This window comes from Bos indicus x Bos taurus, chromosome 15, assembly GCF_003369695.1.
Source record: "Bos indicus x Bos taurus breed Angus x Brahman F1 hybrid chromosome 15, Bos_hybrid_MaternalHap_v2.0, whole genome shotgun sequence".
Lineage (NCBI taxonomy): Eukaryota > Metazoa > Chordata > Mammalia > Artiodactyla > Bovidae > Bos > Bos indicus x Bos taurus.
Genome location: NC_040090.1, coordinates 82,416,004 through 82,438,020, shown reverse-complemented (window position 1 = coordinate 82,438,020; position 22,017 = coordinate 82,416,004). Strand labels below are relative to the sequence as shown.

Sequence of the window (22,017 nt, the reverse complement as noted above, 5' to 3'; positions counted from 1 at the left end):
AGAGTTGTAAGATTTCACGTTATTGGTGAGTCTTTAATATATGCTAGCTAGTTTGCTGATTGCTTCACTAATAATTTAAAAAATATTTACTTGTAAATACAAGCAAATAGAAATATAAATAATTAGCTAAAATAAGGCTCAACTTTATGCTGTTAAAGGAAATCTGCTCCTACAATTATCAAGTAACAGGTAAGTAATGGAGCTGTTTTGTAGCTCTCAAAACATGTTTCTGATATAGCAGCATCAAGCTTAAGAGAATAATCATCATAGATACTGAAGTTAGTGTTTTTTTTTAAATAGAATATCATATTCTGAATTTTTATCTTTTTAAAGTTATCAAGTATTAGTTTCCCTAATTGTTAGGAAATTACTAATGAAATAGAGAAATATTTGACATCATATATGCTTCTTTGAATGTAACTGCAAATTTAAAAAAAAACAACAATAGACATTTAACAATTGATATGTGCCCAAGTGAAAAAAACTTTCGGGTTTATGTAAGTAAATTTTCTAATAGATTGATTTGCTTACCCCGTAAACAAGTTCTCCTACCATCCCATTCCAGATTTTTGTGTCTGCATCCCTTGCTCCATATTTTCCATCAGGGACAATGGCAATTTTATATTTGATACCAATATGTTTTGCAATTTCAGATGCCAAATCTACACAGTATCCTTCATACTTGTCATTTCCTTCAAACATTTCATGATTTTTCTTGTACATAACATATGGGGATTCCTATAATGAGAGAAGTAGAACTGTAAAGGAGAAATTATGAAACATTCAAAAATTCTATGCAACTTTCACTTTCAGAACTTAACAAATGGATTATATTTAGTACTAATACACACACTGGTTTTGTGTGGCAAGAAATTGATAATAAAACAGATGAATAGATAACTATGCTTAGAAGTATATTAAGTTGCTTTATAGATTCTGTTTTTATACTAAAAATAGAATCTTTAAAATAAAGTAAATTTCTTTTGAGTGATTATTACATACTTAGCACTGTGACTGTGATAGGAAAAATATATGTTAATAATTGACTAGAGAAGCATAAATTATCATCTATGGCAATGGGATTACCATTTTCAAAGTATCTCATGACCTGAAGATTACTTAGGAGTCAACTTTGTGTAATAGAAGACTTATTCAAAGTTATAGGTCTCTGTATTCTGCATCTTGTTTAGCCACATTCAACTGTGACTCCCTTCAGGAAAAGAGCCATATTATTTTTCTTTGCTCTCTGGGATTTAGCAAGATGCCTTGGTCAGAGCAGGTATTTAGCAAGTGCAAAGAAGAAACAAATTACAGTCCTTAACATTTTATATACTAATTTGTATTAAATTGGTTTTCCTAAAATTGTCCAGTATCTTGGCTTTAATTAAGGTTGTGATCCAAGAATTTTTATTCTATTATAAAAATATGTTCCCAATGGAAGCTAATAATTTTTCCCAATTGTGAAAATCATAACTCTTCAAGTAATATTTTTAGTAATATTCTCATTTAGTTTTTGAAGCAATAAGACGAAATAGGATGAATTATTGTGAAATGAAAAGATTAGTGCTAATTCATAACTGAACAGTTTTTGGTACATACACATACACACACACACACACACACATCCCTAAACCAAACCATTTAAAGTCTGTGAAACTAAAGCACTTGATTTTATAAATAAAACCTAATGCCACCAACTGAAAGATAGGCTCAGTGAACATGCAGTACATACAGAACTCCCGGTCACACTTCAGATTTCTTAATCATTTGCAGACAAGGAATGACCACTTTTGACTACAATGTTATTGAAGTCATGATTTATATTTTATAAAATAGCACTGTGATATTCATTTAATAATTTTAATACATATCTTTTCTTTTCTCCCAGCAAATCTGTAGTTGGGAAAGTTGAACTTGTTCTTAGAACTCTGGATTAGAAGATGATTTACTTTGCATTACATGGCAGACTACACTAATTCTGATTTTGTTTTAAAATACTTTGTAACTATGGAAACTATTTTAAAAAGCAATAGAAGTGTAAATTATATAATATGTGATTTTCTCTTAGAGATGCCCTAAATAACTCTATTGTGGGCAATTGTTCAGGATTTGCTCTTATATTTTCTTAAATCCTGCCTTAAGTAGACATGGCCAAAAGAACCAGAAGTCTCTCACTTCTTCCTTGAATTTGATGGATATTCTAACACTGGACTTGGTTAAGAAATTTCTCCACCTACAAAATAAAGGCAGCTAATTATCTCTTTAGATAGAAGAAAATTATTTGTTAGCTTAAAGAAAACATTCTCCAGATATAAATCATTTTGTAAAATATGAATGTGGTTATAAAAATTGTAAGTTGTTGCAAGACTGTTAATTTCTAAAATATGTTATGGAATATTACTTAAAATGAACCAATACTTTCATTTTGCTTCTTTTCTTCTTGCGATAGTTAATTAAAATATGGAAGAATATGTATAAACAAGCACAAATTGCATATTTGCACAATCCTTAACATTCTAATTGAAATGGTTGTTAATAAAGCAAATGAGAGGTTTTCAAAAGGAGTATTGCTAAGGTTTACACTTGCTACTAAGATTGATAAATTCTAAAGAGTCTGAAATACTTGAACACATGAATTTTAGCCCTCAAATGTGTATTAGCTTGTGTACAGAAGTCTCTTTAGCTAGTATTATCATCTAGCTTGCAAAATCCCCTCTACATTATATAGTGAATAATTTGTTTCATTAAAAGCTGCATTTTCAATGTTTACTCAAATATTTCATAAATACCCGCTGTGTGGAAGGCAGCTTGCTGGGAACTAGAGGGTATAAAAATAAATTATATATGTTCCTCATCCTCTTACGATTATGATTAAATTCTTTGTAATAAAGGTACAGGAGTGAGAATGCTGGGAGACCACCATATATAATAAAATATATAGGAAAAAATAATACAAGCCCTCAGTTATTTAGTGCTTGCTCTGCGTCAAGTACAAAGTTATTTAACTGTTATTTAATGGTATCCTTTTATTTATTTTTCACACTGCCATTTCGAGGTAGGCATTTCCCAATTTGCAGATGGAAAATTTAAGCTTAAAGAATTTCAACAAATTGTTCAATTTCACAGAACTAGCAGGAGTGGAAATTGAACCCATAATTTGAATGTCTGGACATTTTTGAAGCTACTGTAGCATCTGTCAAAATACATGCAACTATTTGAGATTTCATGTGATTTAACAAGAGAGAAGACAAGATTAAACATATGAATTTCTGTATTTTTAGTGAATGAAATTTTTGAAAAAACAATGTATTAATACCTTTCCATATTTCCTCATAGTGTCTGCTACTCAATAAATATAAGGTGTTCAATAAATATAAAGATTTCCTGGTCTATCAATGCTTCCTAAATAAGAATATCATGGCAAGGTATTTATATTAGAACTTCCGGTTCAGGGGTTCAAAATGAAAGTAAATATTAATGAGTTCCAGATCATCTCTTTTGAAACAGGCATGTGTATCTATAAATACAAATTTATTTAGTGTCTTTGATATTTTTCACTTTCTTTTTTGGATAGCAGCACGCATCAGATTTTTGTTTTCCTAACAAACAAACCAACAAAGGCTAGAGAAGCCTTCAGTTTATTGAAAATGTTGATTAGAAGTTTGCTGCTGTTCAGTCACTAAGTCACGTCTGACTTTTAGGGGCATGAATAATTGTTGAGATTCAAATAGTGGTGCATGCAAATTAAGAGAAATAAGATGATCACACTCAGGAAGATGGAAGAACGAAAGGAGAGAACAGCTAGGCGTTTCTTGAATAAGATCTCTCATAGCTGCTCAGCTCTTTCCAGTTTCTTTGAATCTGTCTCATTTCCCTTTTCTTTCATGTTAAATCCAAATTAGCAGCAAATCCTCAACATGCTCTCAACCTTTTCATTTGTCCCGTCTCAAACCTGATAATTTATGTACAAGTAGCCCTTCAAACACTGCATACTTGAGGAGACTCAGTACAAAGTTGTGCTGAAGAAAATACCAAGTCTTTTCAGTATAGTAAAAAATGAGTTATAGTCAATCATTAAGGGGTGTTTGTGAACCATCTTTGATAAGCAACCTTCTGGAGCCCCAGGTTCTCAACTGTGAATTAAAATGGAAGGCTATAACCTACCATCTTTGTTATCAATTGCTATGTTCTGTGGGACAATAATTCCTTAGAAGTTATTTGAAATGCATTACTTCTTAGTGATTATGAGTTTATTAGTACAATTTCCATAATGCATAGTGTTCTACATCTGCTCTGCTATTTCAGGAAAGAAATCAATCTCTGTTTAAAGCTATGGCATTAGGGTTTGCTTATGAAAATGCCTATATAAATGAATTAAGATGATTTTCAATAAATAAAGTATCATTTTCCTACTGGGGAAACTTTTGTTTGGAATATTTGTCTTGATATTTAGCAAAAATAAAACTGTCAAAGTATATATTTATTGGAAAAGCTTTAAGATTTTCTAAACATCACAAATATAATCATTGAAACCACTAGTTGAAAACAGGTAAAATAATAAAATCAGTAATATCAAAAGTTATTTGCTATGTGGATATTTGCTTTTATCCAAAGAATTTTAATGTAGATAATTTATCCTATGGGTAAAATTCTTATAAATGAACATTAAAATGTTATTAAGAAATCAGTAAATTTAATAGTGGCATAATTTTAAGTTTATTAGAAATAACATTTAAAAGCATTGAGTTATAAACTCTTTGGAAGCAGATGCATGTATTGGGAAGATTAATATTTTGTTCAAGAAAGAAAATAAAAAAATTGTATAGATATTTATATGTATGTATAAATATGCACTTGTATATTGTATATACATATGTATCTACGTGCAGTGCACTTACAAAATTCCACATAAAAAGATAAACTAGCAAACAACTCATAAAAAGAATAAAAAATATTTATGGAAGGACTGTTATAAATAAAATTGTTTTGAGGCTTATAAAGTAATTATGATATTGCAGTGAATATATTTGGATTTTGTGGAAAAATTTCCAAAAGGATTGTTGAGTTCATGAGATGGTAAGAAATGCATTCTTAGTTTAGTAATGAGTTATGTTTCATTTACTTTCAGTGAAAGATTTGGGGAAAAATGAGATTGACTGAAATTTAATTGCATTTCTCCTTTTCCAGAGAGTTTAGCCAAAGAAAGTAGTGAAATTGCAGAGGAAACCACCACCCCAATGTCTACTGCAAACCACTTTTCCCTCAATTGCTACATTTAGCTAAACCACGTGGCACAGATGTGGCTTCCTTAGGTTGTTTTTTTGAATGTAAAATGTTAAATTAACATGGTCATAGTCTCACAAATTTTATAAAATTTTTAGTCACTAAGACTTAAAGAAAAAAAATGTTGAGCATCTGAATCCAAAACTTTAGATCTTTCAATTTTGTAGTCATGATTCTCATGTGATTATAGTGTCAAACTTACTTTTATTTAGATTTAGTTAAGTTATATTCAGAATGACTATATTCAGGAAGAATAAATTAGTCATTAAAATGAAGACATAAAACAAATAGATTTCAGCAATGCAAAAAGCTAAAGACACATTTTATTGAAAAATGGTATCTACTATACTTATTATATTTTTTGTCTACTTTCTCTCATTAGAATTAAATTCAATTGTAAGTGCAGGATTTTGGTCTGTTTTCTTGTCTAACATATCCCAGGCTTATAACTGTGCCTAGCAAATAGCAGACGCTTAATAAATATTTGTGAATGAATAAATAAATTTCTCAATCAACTTTATTCAACAATACCATATACTATTACAGTGCATCAACATGTAAATAACAACATACACAAAGGAAAGACAAATGGTAGAACAGCAAAGTCATAACAATTCTGATCAAAATGAATGAGTTCTAGTGCCACAACAGTCTTCTTTTTATGTCTAGATATCTGTCTTGCACATAGTTTAATATCTAACCAATTCCATTCCTGTTGAAAGTTTTCAACTTAATCTGAGGGATTATAATACACCAGTGTCAATATCTCATTCATCTACAAAAAAGCACATTACTTTCAAGATGAAAGAGATGATGGAGATGTCATAGGTCCTGGGATAATATCAACAAAAGCAAATACAAGGAACACTTTTGGCGAAAGGATGCTAGCATTTTTGTTTTTGAATTATTGAAGTTGCAAAGATCATAGGTATTATTTATATAGAGATTACATTTTTATACAAAAGACAGATACTAGTACTGCACTATTTTCATTGCAAAAATATTGGTGACATCACTGTCAAAGAAAAGATAACTGTACAGAATAGTCTTTAGATATATAGGAAACAACTGGATTTTTCAATCATTTTTTGACAGCGTGCTTTCTGAAAAATAGCCATGCTTGCAAAACTAATTCAATATTGTGGCCTGAAGAATTGTATCTCCACCCCCTTTAATAACAGAATCTACATTATACCTATAATGAACACTAAAACACCTTATTTCATGTAGAACAGGCAAAATTTCAAAAAAAAATTTAAGGAAAGCAACTATGTGTATCCAGAAAAGAAGGACACAAATTCATAGATATTTACTTTTAGAAAATCTACTCTTGGCATTAGAAGTGTTAAAATTTCATCATTTATGTACAATGACCTCATTTCAAGATATGGGAATAAATACGTCAGAATTAAGTATTATTTTTCAACATTTAGTTTCTTGAAAAAGATGAGGATTAATTCTTCTTTGTTCTAGTATCTCAGGAAAGTCACAGAACTTAAAAATAAGTGTGGTTTTTTTTCTGGTAGTCCAGAGTTGATCATCCAAGAAGAATCCCAAATGAACAATTAGCTTAAATTTACTACACAGAAGAACAAGACTTGAGCTTTAGTTAGGAATAGTCGAACAACGTGGAGCTCATTTCTTTCTTGATCAATTTCTTAAAATAGGATTCTTCATCAGAGGCTGAAAAGAGGAGGACTGTACTGAAGTATGACTTTCCATTACCGTCTTTTTTAGGAATATATATATGTATATGTACATATACATATATATACATATATTTAAGTCCCATGCATTACACAATTAAGTTAGAAGATATTTATTTTTCATTCATACACAAAAGCTCCTGTTGGTTGGTTTGAATTCTAAAATTATAAACTTCCAATTAAGGCTTGACAGATTAACATTAAGTTGCTAGCTAGTGGCGCAACACTGATAAAATTAATTGCAACATGTGAAAGCTTTTCTCTGGCATTTTCATGCTTTGACCTCAATGTCAAAATGTTGGAAATAATTTGACATTACTAAAAACATAAGTTAAAATTACGTAAGATAAAAATTAAATTACAGAAAATAGTTTTTCTTCATTTAGAGTAAGGGCTTTATAAAAATTAAAAAATGTGTCCTGCCAAATGAGACAGTGAGCTGTGGATATGTAACTTAAAATTAGATAGAAACAGTTACCGATTGTTGATCTCCTTTGACTAGCATTGACTATAAAGAGTATGTTTGAATTTAGAAGAGAAAAATATGAGATACACTATTTAAAAGATACTTTCATGAGAATCTCTTTGAAAAAGCAGACTTAAGATTTAGAGTATTTTTAATTTTATAATGTGACCGAATGAAGATCATATTTTTGTTAATTTAGGAGAATTTCAATAAATTTTAATGCATTTTTCCCCCACAGGTCAATGAGAAAAATAATCGGTACAAAAACTCCTTTGTGAAGTAAATATAAATATAAAACAAAATTTATTTTTAAAGCATACAGTTGTGTAAAACATGCTCATTAAAATCTTAACATTCATATCTCTATTATAAAGACAATGCAAATCATTATTAAATTAATAAATTACCTGAAAATTATAATTTTAAGCACTATTAGCTATTATTACATTGATGTTTAAAAACATAATAACAATATATGATGTTTAAAACTGGGTATTTCATGTGATTAGTTGTTGATCATTTTCATGTTCATTCTTTTGTCCTTTGAAATCTTAGCATTTGATTCATTTCCAATGAAAGATTTTCAGTTTTTAACATCTGAGCATTTTTCCAAGAACAATAATATAACAAAAGATAATACAAATAAAAGTACCGAAATGAGTTCAGGACAAACTTATTCAAAGCCTCAATAGACTTTTGTTGATCAGAACATCAATGCCACCATCACTAAGATGCAGCCTTCACATAGCTGGGAATTAAAATTGCCTACGGGCAAAATAAAACATCATAAAACACAGACCAAAACTTACCATAATAGTGGTTACAACAACTGTTCTGTTTTCAATAGCTGCTGTGTCATTGCCAAGTGTGGGTACATCTTGAATCAAGACTAATTTATCCATATCATTCCAGTATCCAACCTGCCAAATAGAAAAAAATCTTGAAAGCACATTTTAGAAGAGTTTTCTCTAGTTCTTATTGGAACAATGAGAATTATTAATAAGAAAACAAAACAAATTTATGAAGCACACACAAAAAAATGTGTTTGGAAGTTTTCTTAATTGATGATGAGCCAGTTTTCCTAATGTTAATAATACTACTTACTTACACATTTGCCAACTTTACAATTTATTAATACACTCATGGACTAGCTAAGACATTGAGAATGAATGGGTTCAAAAAGGAATATGGATACAGATGGAATGCCATTTTGTTCTGATGCTCTTGTAGTGAAATTGATTGGAAACTTCTATACTTAGTTTACATGATTTTTATCAATAATGTTACAGATTTTATAGTAAGGAGAATAGATTTACATGGGGCACATGTACAGGATGTTTTAAAAACATAGATTTGTGTATTTTAAAGCAATATAGAAATAGTTTTTTGGTTTCATATAACCTAGCCTCTAGATAAACTAGAGGCTAGTTTATCATTTCTAAAATGCTAAATATATCAAATGTTAATGATTATTTAATATTTTCACTTTTGAAAATTTTAAATTTGTATTTTTAAAATTTCAAATCCTTATATTACTCGTTTAGACTCGAAGCAAACTCTTTTCCATAAAATATATTAAGTAATTAGTTAAGCACTATACAATGTTACAAACTAAAATGGGATTCTACTGGAAATTTAGGATTCTTTTCAGAATGCAGACTACTTCTTTACTGCTTGCTCCCTGAAAGACACTGTAATCAATGCTTTAATAAAAAATGCATCTTAAAGTTTATACACACAGCAAATATAAAGGTAGGTGCAATTACAAGTCCATATACTTTACTATTATGGTACATATATTTTACTGTTATGCTACATACACCCAAATGACTGTTCATTTAATGCTTGCCAAACTTCTTTCAAGGTAAGTGAAACCCAAGTAAGATGGTAGGCACTGAGAGAGGGGATCAGAGGGCAGACAGACTGAAACTACAATCACAGACAACTAGCCAATCTGATCACATGGACCACAGCCTTGTCTAACTCAATGAAACTAAGCCATGCCATATGGGGCCACCCAAACCAGACAGATCATGGTGGAGAGGTCTGACAGAATGTGGTCCACTGGAGAAGGGAATGGAAAACCACTTCAGTATTCTTGCCTTGAGAACCCCATGAACAGTATAAAAAGGCAAAAAATAAGACACTGAAAGATGAACTCCCCAGGTAGATAGGTGCCCAATATGCTACTGGAGATAAGTGGAGAAATAACTCCAGAAAGAATGGAGATGGAGCCACAGCAAAAACAACACCCAGTTGTGAATGCGACTGGTGATATAAGCAAGGTTTGATGCTGTAAGGAGCAATATTGCATAGGAACCTGGAATATAAGGCCCATGAATCAAGGCAAATTGGTAGTGGTCAAACAGGAGATGACAAGAGTGAACATCGACATTCTAGGAATCAGAGAACTAAGACGGACTGGAATGGGTGAATTTTACTCAGATGACCATTATATCTACTACTGTGGGCAGGAATCCCATAGAAGAAATGGAGTAGCCATCATTGTCAACAAAAGAGTCCAAAATGCAGTACGTGGATGCAATCTCAAAAACAACAGAATGATCTCTGTTCATTTCCAAGGCAAACCATTCAATACCACAGTAATCCAAGTCTATGCCCTGACCAGTAACGCTGAAGAAGCTGAAGTTGAACGGTTCTATGAAGACCTACAAGACCTTCTAGAACTAACACCCAAAAAAGATGTCCTTTTCATTATAGGGAAGTGTAATGCAAAAGTAGAAAGTCAAGAAACACCTGGAGTAACAGACAAATTTGGCCTTGGAGTATGGAATGAAGGAGGGCAAAGGCTAATAGAGTTCTATCAAGAGAACTCACTAGTCATAGCAAACACCCTCTTCCAACAACACAAGAGAAGACTCTACACGTGGACATCACCAGATGGTCGACACCGAACTCAGATTGATTATATCCTTTGCAGCCAAAGATGGAGAAGCTCTATACAGTCAGCAGAAACAAGACTGGGAGCTGACTGTGGCTCGGATCATGAACTCCTTATTGCCAAATTCAGACTGAAATTGAAGAAAGTGGAGAAAACCACTAGACCATTCAGGTATGACCTAAATCAAATCCCTTATGACTATACAGTAGAAGTGAGAAATAGATTTAAGGGACTAGATCTGATAGAGTGCCTGATGAACTATGGATGGAGGTTTGTGACATTGTACAGGAGACAGGAATCAAGACCATCCCCAAGGAAAAGAAATTCAAGAAAAGCAAAATGGCTGTCTGGGGAGGCCTTACAAATAGCTGTGAAAACAAGGGAAGCAAAATGGAAAGGAGAAAAGGAAAGATATACCCATTTGAATGTAGAGTTCCAAAAAAACAGCAATCAATGCAAAGAAATAGAGGAAAACAATAGAATGGGAAAGACTAGAGATCTCTTCAACATAATTAGAGATACCAAGGGAACATTTCATGCAAAGATGGGCTCAATAAAGGACAAAAATGGTGGGGACCTAACAGAAGCAGAAGATATTAAGAAGAGGTGGCAAGAATACAAAGAACTGTACAAAAAAGATCTTCTTGGCCCAGATAAGGAAGATGGTGTGATAATTCACCTACAGCCAAACATCCTGGAATGTGAAGTCAAGTGGGCCTTAGGAAGCATCACTACGAACAAAGTAGTAGGGGTGATGGAATCCCAGTTGAGCTCTTTCAAATCTTCAAAGACAATGCTGTGAAAGTGCTGCACTCAATATGCCAGCAAATTTGGAAAACTCAGCAGTGGCCACAGGACTGGAAAAGGTCAATTTTCATTCCAATCCCAAAGAAAGGCGATGCCAAAGAATGCTCAAACTACCGCACAATTGCACTCATCTCACACGCTAGTAAAGTAATACTCAAAATTCTCCAAGCCAGGCTTCAGCAATATGTGAACCATGAACTTCCAGATGGTTTTAAAAAAGGCAGAGGAACCAGAGATCAAATTGCCAACATCTGCTGGATCATAGAAAAAGCAAAAGAGTTCCATAAAAAACATCTATTTCTGCTTTATTGACTATGCCAAAGCCTTTGACTGTGTGGATCACAACAAACTGTGGAAAATTCTGAAAAAGATGGGAATACCAGACCACCTGACCTACCTCTTGAGAAATCTGTATGCAGGTCAGGAAGCAACAGTTAGAACTGGACATGGAACAACAGACTGGTTCCAAACAGGAAAAGGAGTACATCAAGGCTGTATATTGTCACCCTGCTTATTTAACTTCTATGCAGAGTACATCATGAGAAATGCTGGACTGGAGGAAGCACAAGCTGGAATCAAAATTGCCAGGAGAAATATCAATAACCTCAGATATAGAGATGACAGCACTCTTATGGCAGAAAGTGAAGAATTAAAGAGCCTCTTGATGAAAGTGAAAGAGGAGAGTGAAAAAGTTGGTTTAAAGCTCAGCATTCAGAAAACGAAGATCATGGCATCCGGTCCCATCACTTCATGGGAAATAGATGAGGAAACAGTGGAAACATTGGCTGACTTAATTTTTCTGAGCTCCAAAATCACTGCAGATGGTTATTGCAGCAGTGAAATTCAAAGACGCTTACTCTTGGAAGGATAGTTATGACCAACCTAGACACCAACCTGTACTAAAAAGCAGACACATTACTTTGCCAACAAAGGTCCTTCTAGTCAAGACTATGGGTTTTCCAGTGGTCATGTATGGATGTGAGAGTTGGACTATAAAGAAAGCTGAGTGCCGAAGAATTGATGCTTTTGAACTGTGGTGTTGGAGAAGATTCTTGAGAGTCCCTTGGACTGCAGGGAGATCCAACCAGTTCATCCTAAAGGAGATCAGTCCTGGGTGTTTACTGGAAGGACTGATATTGAAAATGAAACTCCAATACTTTGGCCACCTGATGTGAAGAACGACTCATTGGAAAAGACCCTTATGATGGGAAAGATTGAGGGCAGGAGGAGAAGGGGACGACAGAGGATGAGATGGTTAGAAGGCATCATCGACTCGATGGACATGGGTTTGAGTGAATTCCAGGAGTTGGTGATGGACAGGGAGGCCTGGCGTGCTGCAGTTTATGGGGTCGCAAAGAGTCGGACACAACTGAGCGACTGAACTGAACTGAACTGAAACTTTTTTCTTGTATTTCCAGATGCAGTTGATAAAACTCATGTTTTCAATGAAATGTATGCAACTGATCACAGGGAAGCCTGGTTTCCTCCAGTCCATGGGGTCACAAAGAGTCAGACACAATTGAGCAACTGAACAGCAACAACAAATTGCTCACTGGTCTGTATTCACTGTTTGTTCAAATATGTTTTAAAAGTCTTGTTTCCTTCAAATTTTTACTGTCATGTTAGTATTTGTGAACATATTAAAATAAAATAAGCATTAGCATATAAAAAAGAAACACTATATTATTTATAAATATTGCATATATAATTAACAGAATATAGAAAAAATAATTTTTATTAATGTGTTTTTCTACATTGCTTAATTTGATCCAAAAAATGAGTATAAATCAATTCAGCAGTTATTTTTAATTGCCCATATGAATTTGAAAGTGAAAGTGAAAGTCGCTCAGTTGTGTCTGACCCTTTGCAACCCAGGCCAGAATTCTCTAGGCTAGAATACTGGAGTGGGTAGCCTTTCCCTCTTCCAGAGGATCCTCCCAACTCAGGCATCAAACCCAGGTCTCCCACATTGCGGGCAGATTCTTTACCATCTGAGCCACAAGGGAAGCCCAAGAATACTGGAGTGATTGCCCCATCCCCTCTTCAATGAATCTACCCAACCCAGGAATTGAGCTGGGGTCTCCTGCATTGCAGTTGGATTCTTTATAGACTGAGCTCTCAGGGAATTTGTGCTAACACATTTAATATCAGTGAAAAATTTAATTAAAACAAAATAAATGTACCTTTGAGAACTATCCTCTCCTCAACTTCTACATGCACTTAAAAAATAATTTAAAAAGCATGTCAGTTGCTTCCTGTTAATTTTCCTTTGCACATGATAGTTCGCAACATAAAAATAGGTTTCACAGTTTAGTATTCCATTAAAATGCAGCCACCTTCCAGATTTCAGCAGCCCATTCTCTGGGAAAGCAAATTTTCTTTGTTAATGGGTTAACGAGGCGCGGGCGGCTGCTACCAGCGCACCTTGGAGTGGGCGGCTGTGACTGGCCACTTAGGCACGGCCGAGAGGAGCTACCCTCTGTCCAGGGTCAGGGGCAGAAGCTGGGAGGACCCCATGCCCAAAGGGTGGCGGCCAAGAGAGTTACCCCATGTCTGAGGTCAGGGGTAGCGGCCGAGAGTGCCAGGCTGCGATGGCGCAGGAACGGCTGAGAAGAGCTACCCAAGTCAAGGTCAGGGGCGGCAGCTGAGAGGAGCTACCCCACTTTTGAGGTCAGAGGTGGCGGCCGGGAGGAGCTACCTCATGCCCCCATGCCCGAGGCCAGGGGTGGCAGCCGGGAGGACCAACTCCACGTCCAAGGAGTGGTGGCTGCGTGGGTGCAGGAGGGCCTAGAGGAGCTATCCCATGTTGAAGGTCAGGAAGGGCGGCAGTGAGGAGATACCCCTCGTCCAAGGTAAGGAGCAGTGGCTGCACTTCGCTGGAGCAGCCGTGAAGAGATACCCCACACACAAGGTAAGAGAAACCCAAGTAAGATGGTACGTGTTGCAAGAGGGCATCAGAGGGCAGACACACTGAAACCATACTCACAGGAAACTCGTCAATCTAATCACACTAGGACCACAGCCTTGTCTAACTCAATGAAACTAAGCCATGCCCATGGGGCAACCCAAGATGGGCGGGCCACGGTGGAAAGATCTGACAGAATGTGGTCCACTGGAGAAGGGAATGGCAAACCAATATTCTTGCCTTGAGAACCCCATGAACAGTAAAGCTGAAACTCCAGTACTTTGGCCACCTCATATGAAGAATTGACTTACTGGAAAAGACTCTGATGCTGGGAGGGATTGGGGGCAGGAGGAGAAGGGGACAACAGAGGATGAGATGGCTGGATGGCATCACTGACTAGATGGATGTGAATCTGAGTGAACTTTGGGAGCTGGTGATGGACAGGGAGGCCTGGCATGCTGCGATTCATGGGGTCACAAAGAGTCGGACACAACTGAACGACTGAACTGAACTGAATGAGTTCCCACAACATAAAAACTATAGCTCTGAGACACATTATGGAGAGTTTTCAGATGTTGACAAGACCTTGACATTTTGTATTTAAGGACAACCTGTGGGAGATCAGCCCTGGGATTTCTTTGGAAGGGATGATGTTAAAGCTGAAACTCCAGTACTTTGGCCACATCATGCGAAGAGTTGACTCATTGGAAAAGACTCTGATGCTGGGAGGGATTGGGGGCAAGAAGAGAAGGGGACGACAGAGGATCAGATGGCTGGATGGCATCACTGACTCGATGGACGTGAGTCTCAGTGAACTCCGGGAGTCGGTGATGGACAGGGAGGCCTGGTGTGCTGCGATTCATGGGGTTGCAAAGAGTCAGACACGACTAAGTGACTAATCTGATCTGATCTATGGGTTCATAAGTATCTCCCTGCATCTCAAGATAAATGATTTAGAAGTAATGGCAAATTAAAATAATAACCAAAAATTTACCCAACTGTATTTATCCTAAATATACTTGGAATTCTTGAAAAAGAAATACAAGTTTTGTGATACAGAACCATGGTTTGTACATAGATGTCATGTGGGCTATGGAATTACTGGAAAAAAGACAATTCAGGGCGAGCAATAGCTCAAAAGTCATTTCCTAAAGTAAAAGATATTAAAGTTTGTACCTAAAACCTCATGTGAGATATTTTTTCTAAGAACTCTTCCCATGCCTGATCTCATTTAAGTAGGAAAGTAGGCATGATTTTTCCTCTAGAGACAGAAATTGGGTGCAGTTTTGTAATGCTCTTGTAATGTAAAAATACGGAAGCATTTAAATTGCTAAACTGTAGGAAATGTCAGAGAAATATTTGTCTTCTTGGATTCCTAAGGATGAATTGTACACAAACATAACCATAATATAATGTATGAGTAAATATCTCTGTTTTTATGGTAGGGGCTTCCCTTGTAGTTCAGCTGTTAAACAATCTGCTTGCAATGCAGGAGACCCTGTCCTGGGTTAGGAAGATCTCCTGGAGAAGGGATAGGCTATCCATTCCAGTATTCTTGGGCTTCCCTGGTGACTCAGATGGTAAAGAATCGCCTGCAATGTGGGATAGCTGGGTTCAGTCCCTGGGTTGGGAAGGTCCCCTGGAGGAGGGCATGGCAACCCACACCAGTATTCTTGCCTGGAGAATCCCCATGGACAGAGGAGCCTGGTGGGTTGCAGTTCATGGGGTTTCTAAAGAGTTGGACACAACTGAGTGACTAAGCACCGCACACAGGAAATATCTCTGTATTTATGGTAGACTTTGCCTGAAATGTAGGGATAGAGGGGCCATGAGAAGCCTCTGTTTTACTCAAAGTTGTTCCTGGGAGAGATGATTTGACCAGACCTGTCCTGAAAAACATAGCTTAATACTTATACCAACCTTGAGGATAAAAGTTATGGGCCCTGGGACTGAAAATATTTTGTGGCAGCTAAGAGAGTAGCTTTGAAGCTAGATAATGAGCCCTGGTCTCCACCGCAGCTCCATCTCTTTCTTGAACATCCCTGTGCAGGTTAGTTTCTCTGAACCTTAATTTTCTCTTATATAAAGTGAGAAAAATATGTCTAGTTTTCAGATTGCTGTAAGATTAAATATTAAAATGTACAAAAATTTTCCTTCATATGTCTGGCATATAATCTACTCTCAATAAATATAATATTTATGATTAACAAAGGTCTGTCTAGTCAAAGCTATGGTTTCTCCAGTAGTCATGTATGGATGTGTGAGTTGGACTATAAAGAAAGCTGAGCACAAAAGAATTGATGTTTTGAACCTTGGTGTTGGAGAAGACTCTTGAGAGTGCCTTGGACTTCAAGGAGATCCAACCAGTCCATCCTGAAGGAAATCAGTTCTGACTATTCATTGGAAGGACTGATGCTGAAGCTGAAACTCCAATATTTTGGCCACATGATGTGACGAACTGACTCATTTGAAAAGATACTGATGCTGGGAAAGATTGAAGGCAGGAGGAGAAGGGAACGACAGAAGATGAGATGGTTGGATGGCATCACCGACTCATGAGTCTGAGTAACTCTGGGAGTTGGTGATGGACAGGGAGGCCTGGCATACTGCAGTCCATGGGGTCACAAAGAGTCAGACACGACTGAGCAACTGAACTGAACTGACCTGTAGAATTACTGAAATCATGGAAGCCTGGTTTTAGAGCATGTTTGTAAGATCACTGGAATTCCAAGAAGATTCCAAAGTACTTAGGAGCTGAGACTTCAGAAAGAGCTTTGTGGCTTCTGTTTAATAAGACTCTGGTCAATTTTTCTGTTACAGAATCCAGACAAACTGATATGTGAACTCTCTGATCTATTTTCAAAGATAGCTCCCTTATGGGAAAGTGTGCAGTTTATAAGAATGACTGCTCGCTTTTCAGACATACTGCCGAAACTCACCAGCTTAGTGTTTCTCACAGTAGTTCATTTTTTAAGTTTAATATTCCTGACAGAATGCCCCAGAAAAACAAGGATAGATAAGTCTACACCAATTCACACTTCATATTTCTTTTAACAGTTTTAGACAAATATTAGCTGAGTGTGAAGATGTACTGTTCATTACTTTCCCAACATTTTTTTTTCAAATTTCTCCTCTAAAAACCTTAATTTTTGTTACCATTGTGGTTCAATAGGCCATGAAAAGATTCACTGCTTTAAATAACTCACTTGATGTTACCACTAGTTACCACCAGCTTCCTTTTTCCATTATTCTTTCTTTAATGAGGAGATCATTTTACTTTTTGTACTTACTGTTTTGGGAGATATGGAATTGTCTTTTGCATTTTAGAAAGGTTTTACTTAAATGGCTAATTTTTCAGAATTTGATTTGTGACAGTCTAATTACCAGTTAGTCAATATTCTTAGGGACTTGTAGAAAATTCTGTCTGCTCCATAGGTAGCAGAGGGACTTAGCTTAAAACGGGCTTCTTTCTTTCTTGTTGCAAACTGTGTGCTACAGAGTGAGTAGAATCAGTGTTTACATTAAATTTTTTCTTGGCAGCATATCTCCGTCCCTTTCTTCAGGAAGTACCCTTAAAAGGGTGCATCATACAGCCTGGCTTTCAAACTGCCGTTCCGTGTTCTACCCTACCTGATCTGGATCATATAGGCTCCTGCCTGCTCTGTATTGGCTGGCAGTGTGCACTCACAGCAATGCCACTAAAAAGGTGAAAGTCTAGAGATGGTTTTCATGGCAGCTTCAAATCGAGGAGCACACCTTATGACAGACTGGAGCAAAACACAACTTTGAAAGCCTTTACCATCTTCCAATGTGTGACTTTAATCATCCTGCCTCCAGCCTGTCTTTGGATCTTGCCTGTACCATTTCTACCTATTCAAACTCTAACTTCACACCCTCACTTTGAATCTCAGCTCCTCTATGCAGCCTTCTTTGATTTGTTTTCCTCCACCAGGAAGTGATCTCTTCTGCTTTAGGCTTTCCAAATGTTTTCTCTTTAACTGCTGTATTGAACTTACTATATTCTATCCTGCTAGAAAATAAACTTTAGGGCAGAGTCTACTCAGGTGGGTTAATGAGTAGAAAGCTTCTGAAGTCAGATATATCTGAATTAAAATCTTTGTTTTCTCATTTATAGGCCTTAGACAAATAGCTATAATATATTGCACTATAGCAGAAAGTGAAGAGGAACTAAAGAGTCTCTTGGTAAAGGTGAAAGAGGAGAATGAAAAAGTTGGTTTAAAGCTCAACATTCAGAAAATGAAGATCATGGCATCTGGTCCCATCACTTTATGGCAAATAGGTGGGGAAACAATAGAAACAGTGACAAACTTTATTTTCTTGGGCTCCAAAATCACTGCAGATGGTGACTGTAGCCATGAAATTGAAAGACACTTGCTCCTTGGAAGAAAAGCTATGATAAACCTAGACAATGTCTTAAAAACCAAAGACATTACTTTGCTGACAAAGGTCCATCTAGTCAAAGCTGTGGTTTTTCCAGTAGTCATGTAAGGATGTGAGAGTTGGGCCATAGAGAAGGCTGAGCACTGAAGAATTGATGCTTTTGAACTGTGGTGTTGGAGAAGACTCTTGAGAGTCCCTTGGACTGCAAGGAGATCCAATCAGTCCATCCTAAAGGAAATAAATCCTGAATATGCATTGGAAGGGTGATGCTGAAGCTGAAACTCCAATACTTTGGCCACTTGATATGAAGAACCAGCTTATTGGAAAAGACCCTGATGCTGGGAAAGATTGAAGGCAGGAGAAGAAGGACAAAGGATGAGATGGTTGGATGGCATCACCGACTTGATGGATATGAGTTTGAGCAAAGTCCAGGAGATGGTGATGGACAGGGAGGCCTGGCATGCTGCGATTCATGGGGTCACAAAGAGTTGGACACGACTGAGCGACTGAACTGAACTGAATGAGTTCCCACAACATAAAAACTATAGCTCTGAGACACATTATGGAGAGTTTTCAGATGTTGACAAGACCTTGACATTTTGTATTTAAGGACAACCTGTGGGAGATCAGCCCTGGGATTTCTTTGGAAGGAATGATGCTTGGCAGGGAAGCTTACATGTTGCAGTCCATGGGGTTGCAAAAAGTCAGACATGACTGAGTGATTGAACAGCAGCAACAACAATAGCACTGTAATTTTCTCACCAGGAAAAGGGAGAAAATAGTACTCCATTACAGGCTCATTGTGAGGATTAAATTGCACCAAGTCCAGTGCTTGGAACATAGCCGGCATTTCATAAATTGTAACTATCACTACTATATTAACACAGGAAAGTATATTTGGAAAAGTTTTTTTAACATCCAAGTGTTGAAACAGATAATTTTTAGTTAAGTTGAATTTATCTTTCTTAAGCATCTTAGCTAATGCTAGAGAAAAGGAATGTTAAAAAGTTATATGTTAGGTATAAAAAGTTTATAGTCAATTTCTGTGGTGGAATTGTATCGCTCCAATATATAAAGCACTTTTTGGATGTTGAGAATATTGCTGATGCTTATGATGCTTAGTCACATCAAAAGATCAGCAACTATCTTCTGAAATCCAAAAGTCTATCACCAGCAGCTTTCTGAACAACCTCTCTGGTCCCTCAGTTGAAGTCCTTAGGTATCTCTCTCTCTCTCAACCTAACAGTAATCTTAATATTATCTTCCATCAGCTCTTTTCTTTGAATGTTTATTTCAGGAACATCTATCCTTCTATTATATGACTATCCATTATAAGTAGTTTTCTTGTTCTCTCTCTAATGGTTTCAGAAATGACTACATGAAAATGAATAAGTCTCTTACTTACATTGTGCGCTTTCCTGAAGAGTATATTATGGGTTTTCTGGGATTCTTTTTGTTAAGCCTTTAAAAAATTGCTTTTATTTTGGATAAGGAATATAAACAGTGGGTAAATAGTTCATTTCAGCTTTGATATACCATTAAACATCAATCATATGACACAAGAATTTATTTCAGCATGAATTACCAAGAAAGTATTACTTGTAAGTGCAGATGACCCTTATCAACACAGGTTTGAACTGCTCAGGTCCACTTTTACACGGACTCTTTTCACAGGAAACACCACAATACTACACAGTCTGTGTTGGTTGAAGCCTCAGATGTGGAACTGCAGCAGTGGAGGAACCACATATACGGAGGGCCCATTATAATTTTGGCACAGATTTTTGACTGTGTGGAGAGTCAGATCCTCTAAATCCCACTTTGTTCAAGGGTTAGCCATACTCACAATTTTTTAAAAATGTAGACTATCCAGCTATATTTCACTTATAAGATTTTAAAAATGTCAAAAGCAAACTAAGAAAACAGTTCAAGTGTGGCTCACCTTTCTAGGTCCCGTGCTCTTTAGTTCAAACACATCCATTGTGTAATTGACCCTACGTCCATAGTGGTCAAATTGAACATTTCCTGTTAGTCCTTGAATTTGAACCTATGAATGAAAAATAAAATCTACACATGTAATCATTTGCCATTTTACTTACAGAAATCTTTACTTCATCTGCTAGGCTTATGACTACGCATGGGTGTGGAACTATAATCTGTAAGCAACTCACTAAAAAAGTCATGGAGTATTTGAGCTACTGGGATAGAATTGGATAGAACCAATACAGTATTGTAAAGTAATTAGCCTCCAATTAAAATAAATAAATTTAAATTAAAAAAATAATTGGATAGAGGAATATCAAAGAAATATATAAGCGATTCTGTTATGTACTTGAAAGATAAATTTTTTTTTTATTATGGCATTTCCATTGTACTTCTTCAATTTTGAAATATTATCTATAAGAATAGAAACATGGTTTCCTTTTAGTTACTTTTCAGTTTTATCTACACATCCACATAATAAATAACCCTGATAACCACAGCAGATCATATTTCTCCTTGCTAATGTTAAACTTAAAATATTCAGAAAAATAAACATATTTTTGAAAATATTCAAGTGTACTTTGTTCCAAATCCTTTTAATTCATTTAAACTTATGTTCTGAACCTGTGGCATTTCAGAACATTTAAAATGTATTACTAAAAATACACACATATTACAGTAATCATTTGAAAAACAGTGTTAGTATAACTACAAAAGACTAAAATAAATACTTAATCCAAGGTTACAAGACAATTTGAAGGTCTATTGAGGCAGTCAGTAGATTAGTAGACTAAGACTGTATGCCAAATATTTCAGGTTCTTCCTCATTCTGGGTCCACGGTGGGCTTGTTCTTTTTGGACACTTTTTGGTTAGCTAGGTGTCTGTGACTCTTTCTGACAAAAGCGTTGTTAACAGATGTAATGAGTGCTAAAGCATTTTATTTATTTATTTATTTTACTTTACAATATTGTATTGGTTTTGCCATACATCAACATGAATCTGCCACAGGGATACACTAGAAACCTCCCTACAACTCTTTTCCTTTTGTTACATTCAAGATGGTAGCTGCTATGTCAGCTTGTGTCCCTAAGTGATTATAAAAAGCAGAGTGTCCCTACTAATCTGATGTGTGTCTGTGAGTGTGAAATCCTCTTTTGTTGTTTTAAGCCACTGAAGCTTGGGGTTGTTTATTACTGTTACATAACCTAGCTTATCCTGGCTAACCATCTACATAACATATAAACACCAGTATTCTATCTAGTGGGCTTCTGAGGTGGCTCAGTGGTAAATTAGCTGTCTGCCAAACAGGAGACGGGGGTTCGATTCCTTTGTTGGGAAGATCCCCTGGAGGGAGAAATGGCAAACCATTCCAGTATTCTTGCCTGGGAAATTCCATGGACAAAGGATTCTGGCAGACTACAGTCCATGGGTTCACAAAGAGTTGGGCATGACTTAGCCACTAAACCACTACCTCCACCATTCTATCCAGTATCCTATGTAGAAATGCCTCAGAAATGATAATGGCTCAATATATTAAAATGGAAATTGTAATATATTGGTATT

The 22,017-nt window shown here is 35.9% G+C and overlaps 1 protein-coding gene across 11 annotated transcripts in view; it reads right to left on the bottom strand.

Moving 5' to 3' along the window:
- Positions 1-22,017, bottom strand: part of GRIA4 (glutamate ionotropic receptor AMPA type subunit 4) — a 678,364-nt gene that overhangs the window by 65,993 nt on the left and 590,354 nt on the right. For 10 of the 11 annotated variants that reach the window (XM_027563975.1, XM_027563976.1, XM_027563974.1 and 7 more), the window contains 3 exons: positions 20,413-20,517; positions 8,265-8,375; positions 532-738 (listed from right to left, as the gene is read on the bottom strand). In XM_027563975.1, the coding sequence (XP_027419776.1) occupies positions 532-738; positions 8,265-8,375; positions 20,413-20,517 (423 nt within the window). Of the gene's footprint in view, positions 1-531; positions 739-5,782; positions 6,967-8,264; positions 8,376-20,412; positions 20,518-22,017 lie in introns of those variants that run through there. The other variant, XM_027563980.1, reaches the window with a different exon arrangement.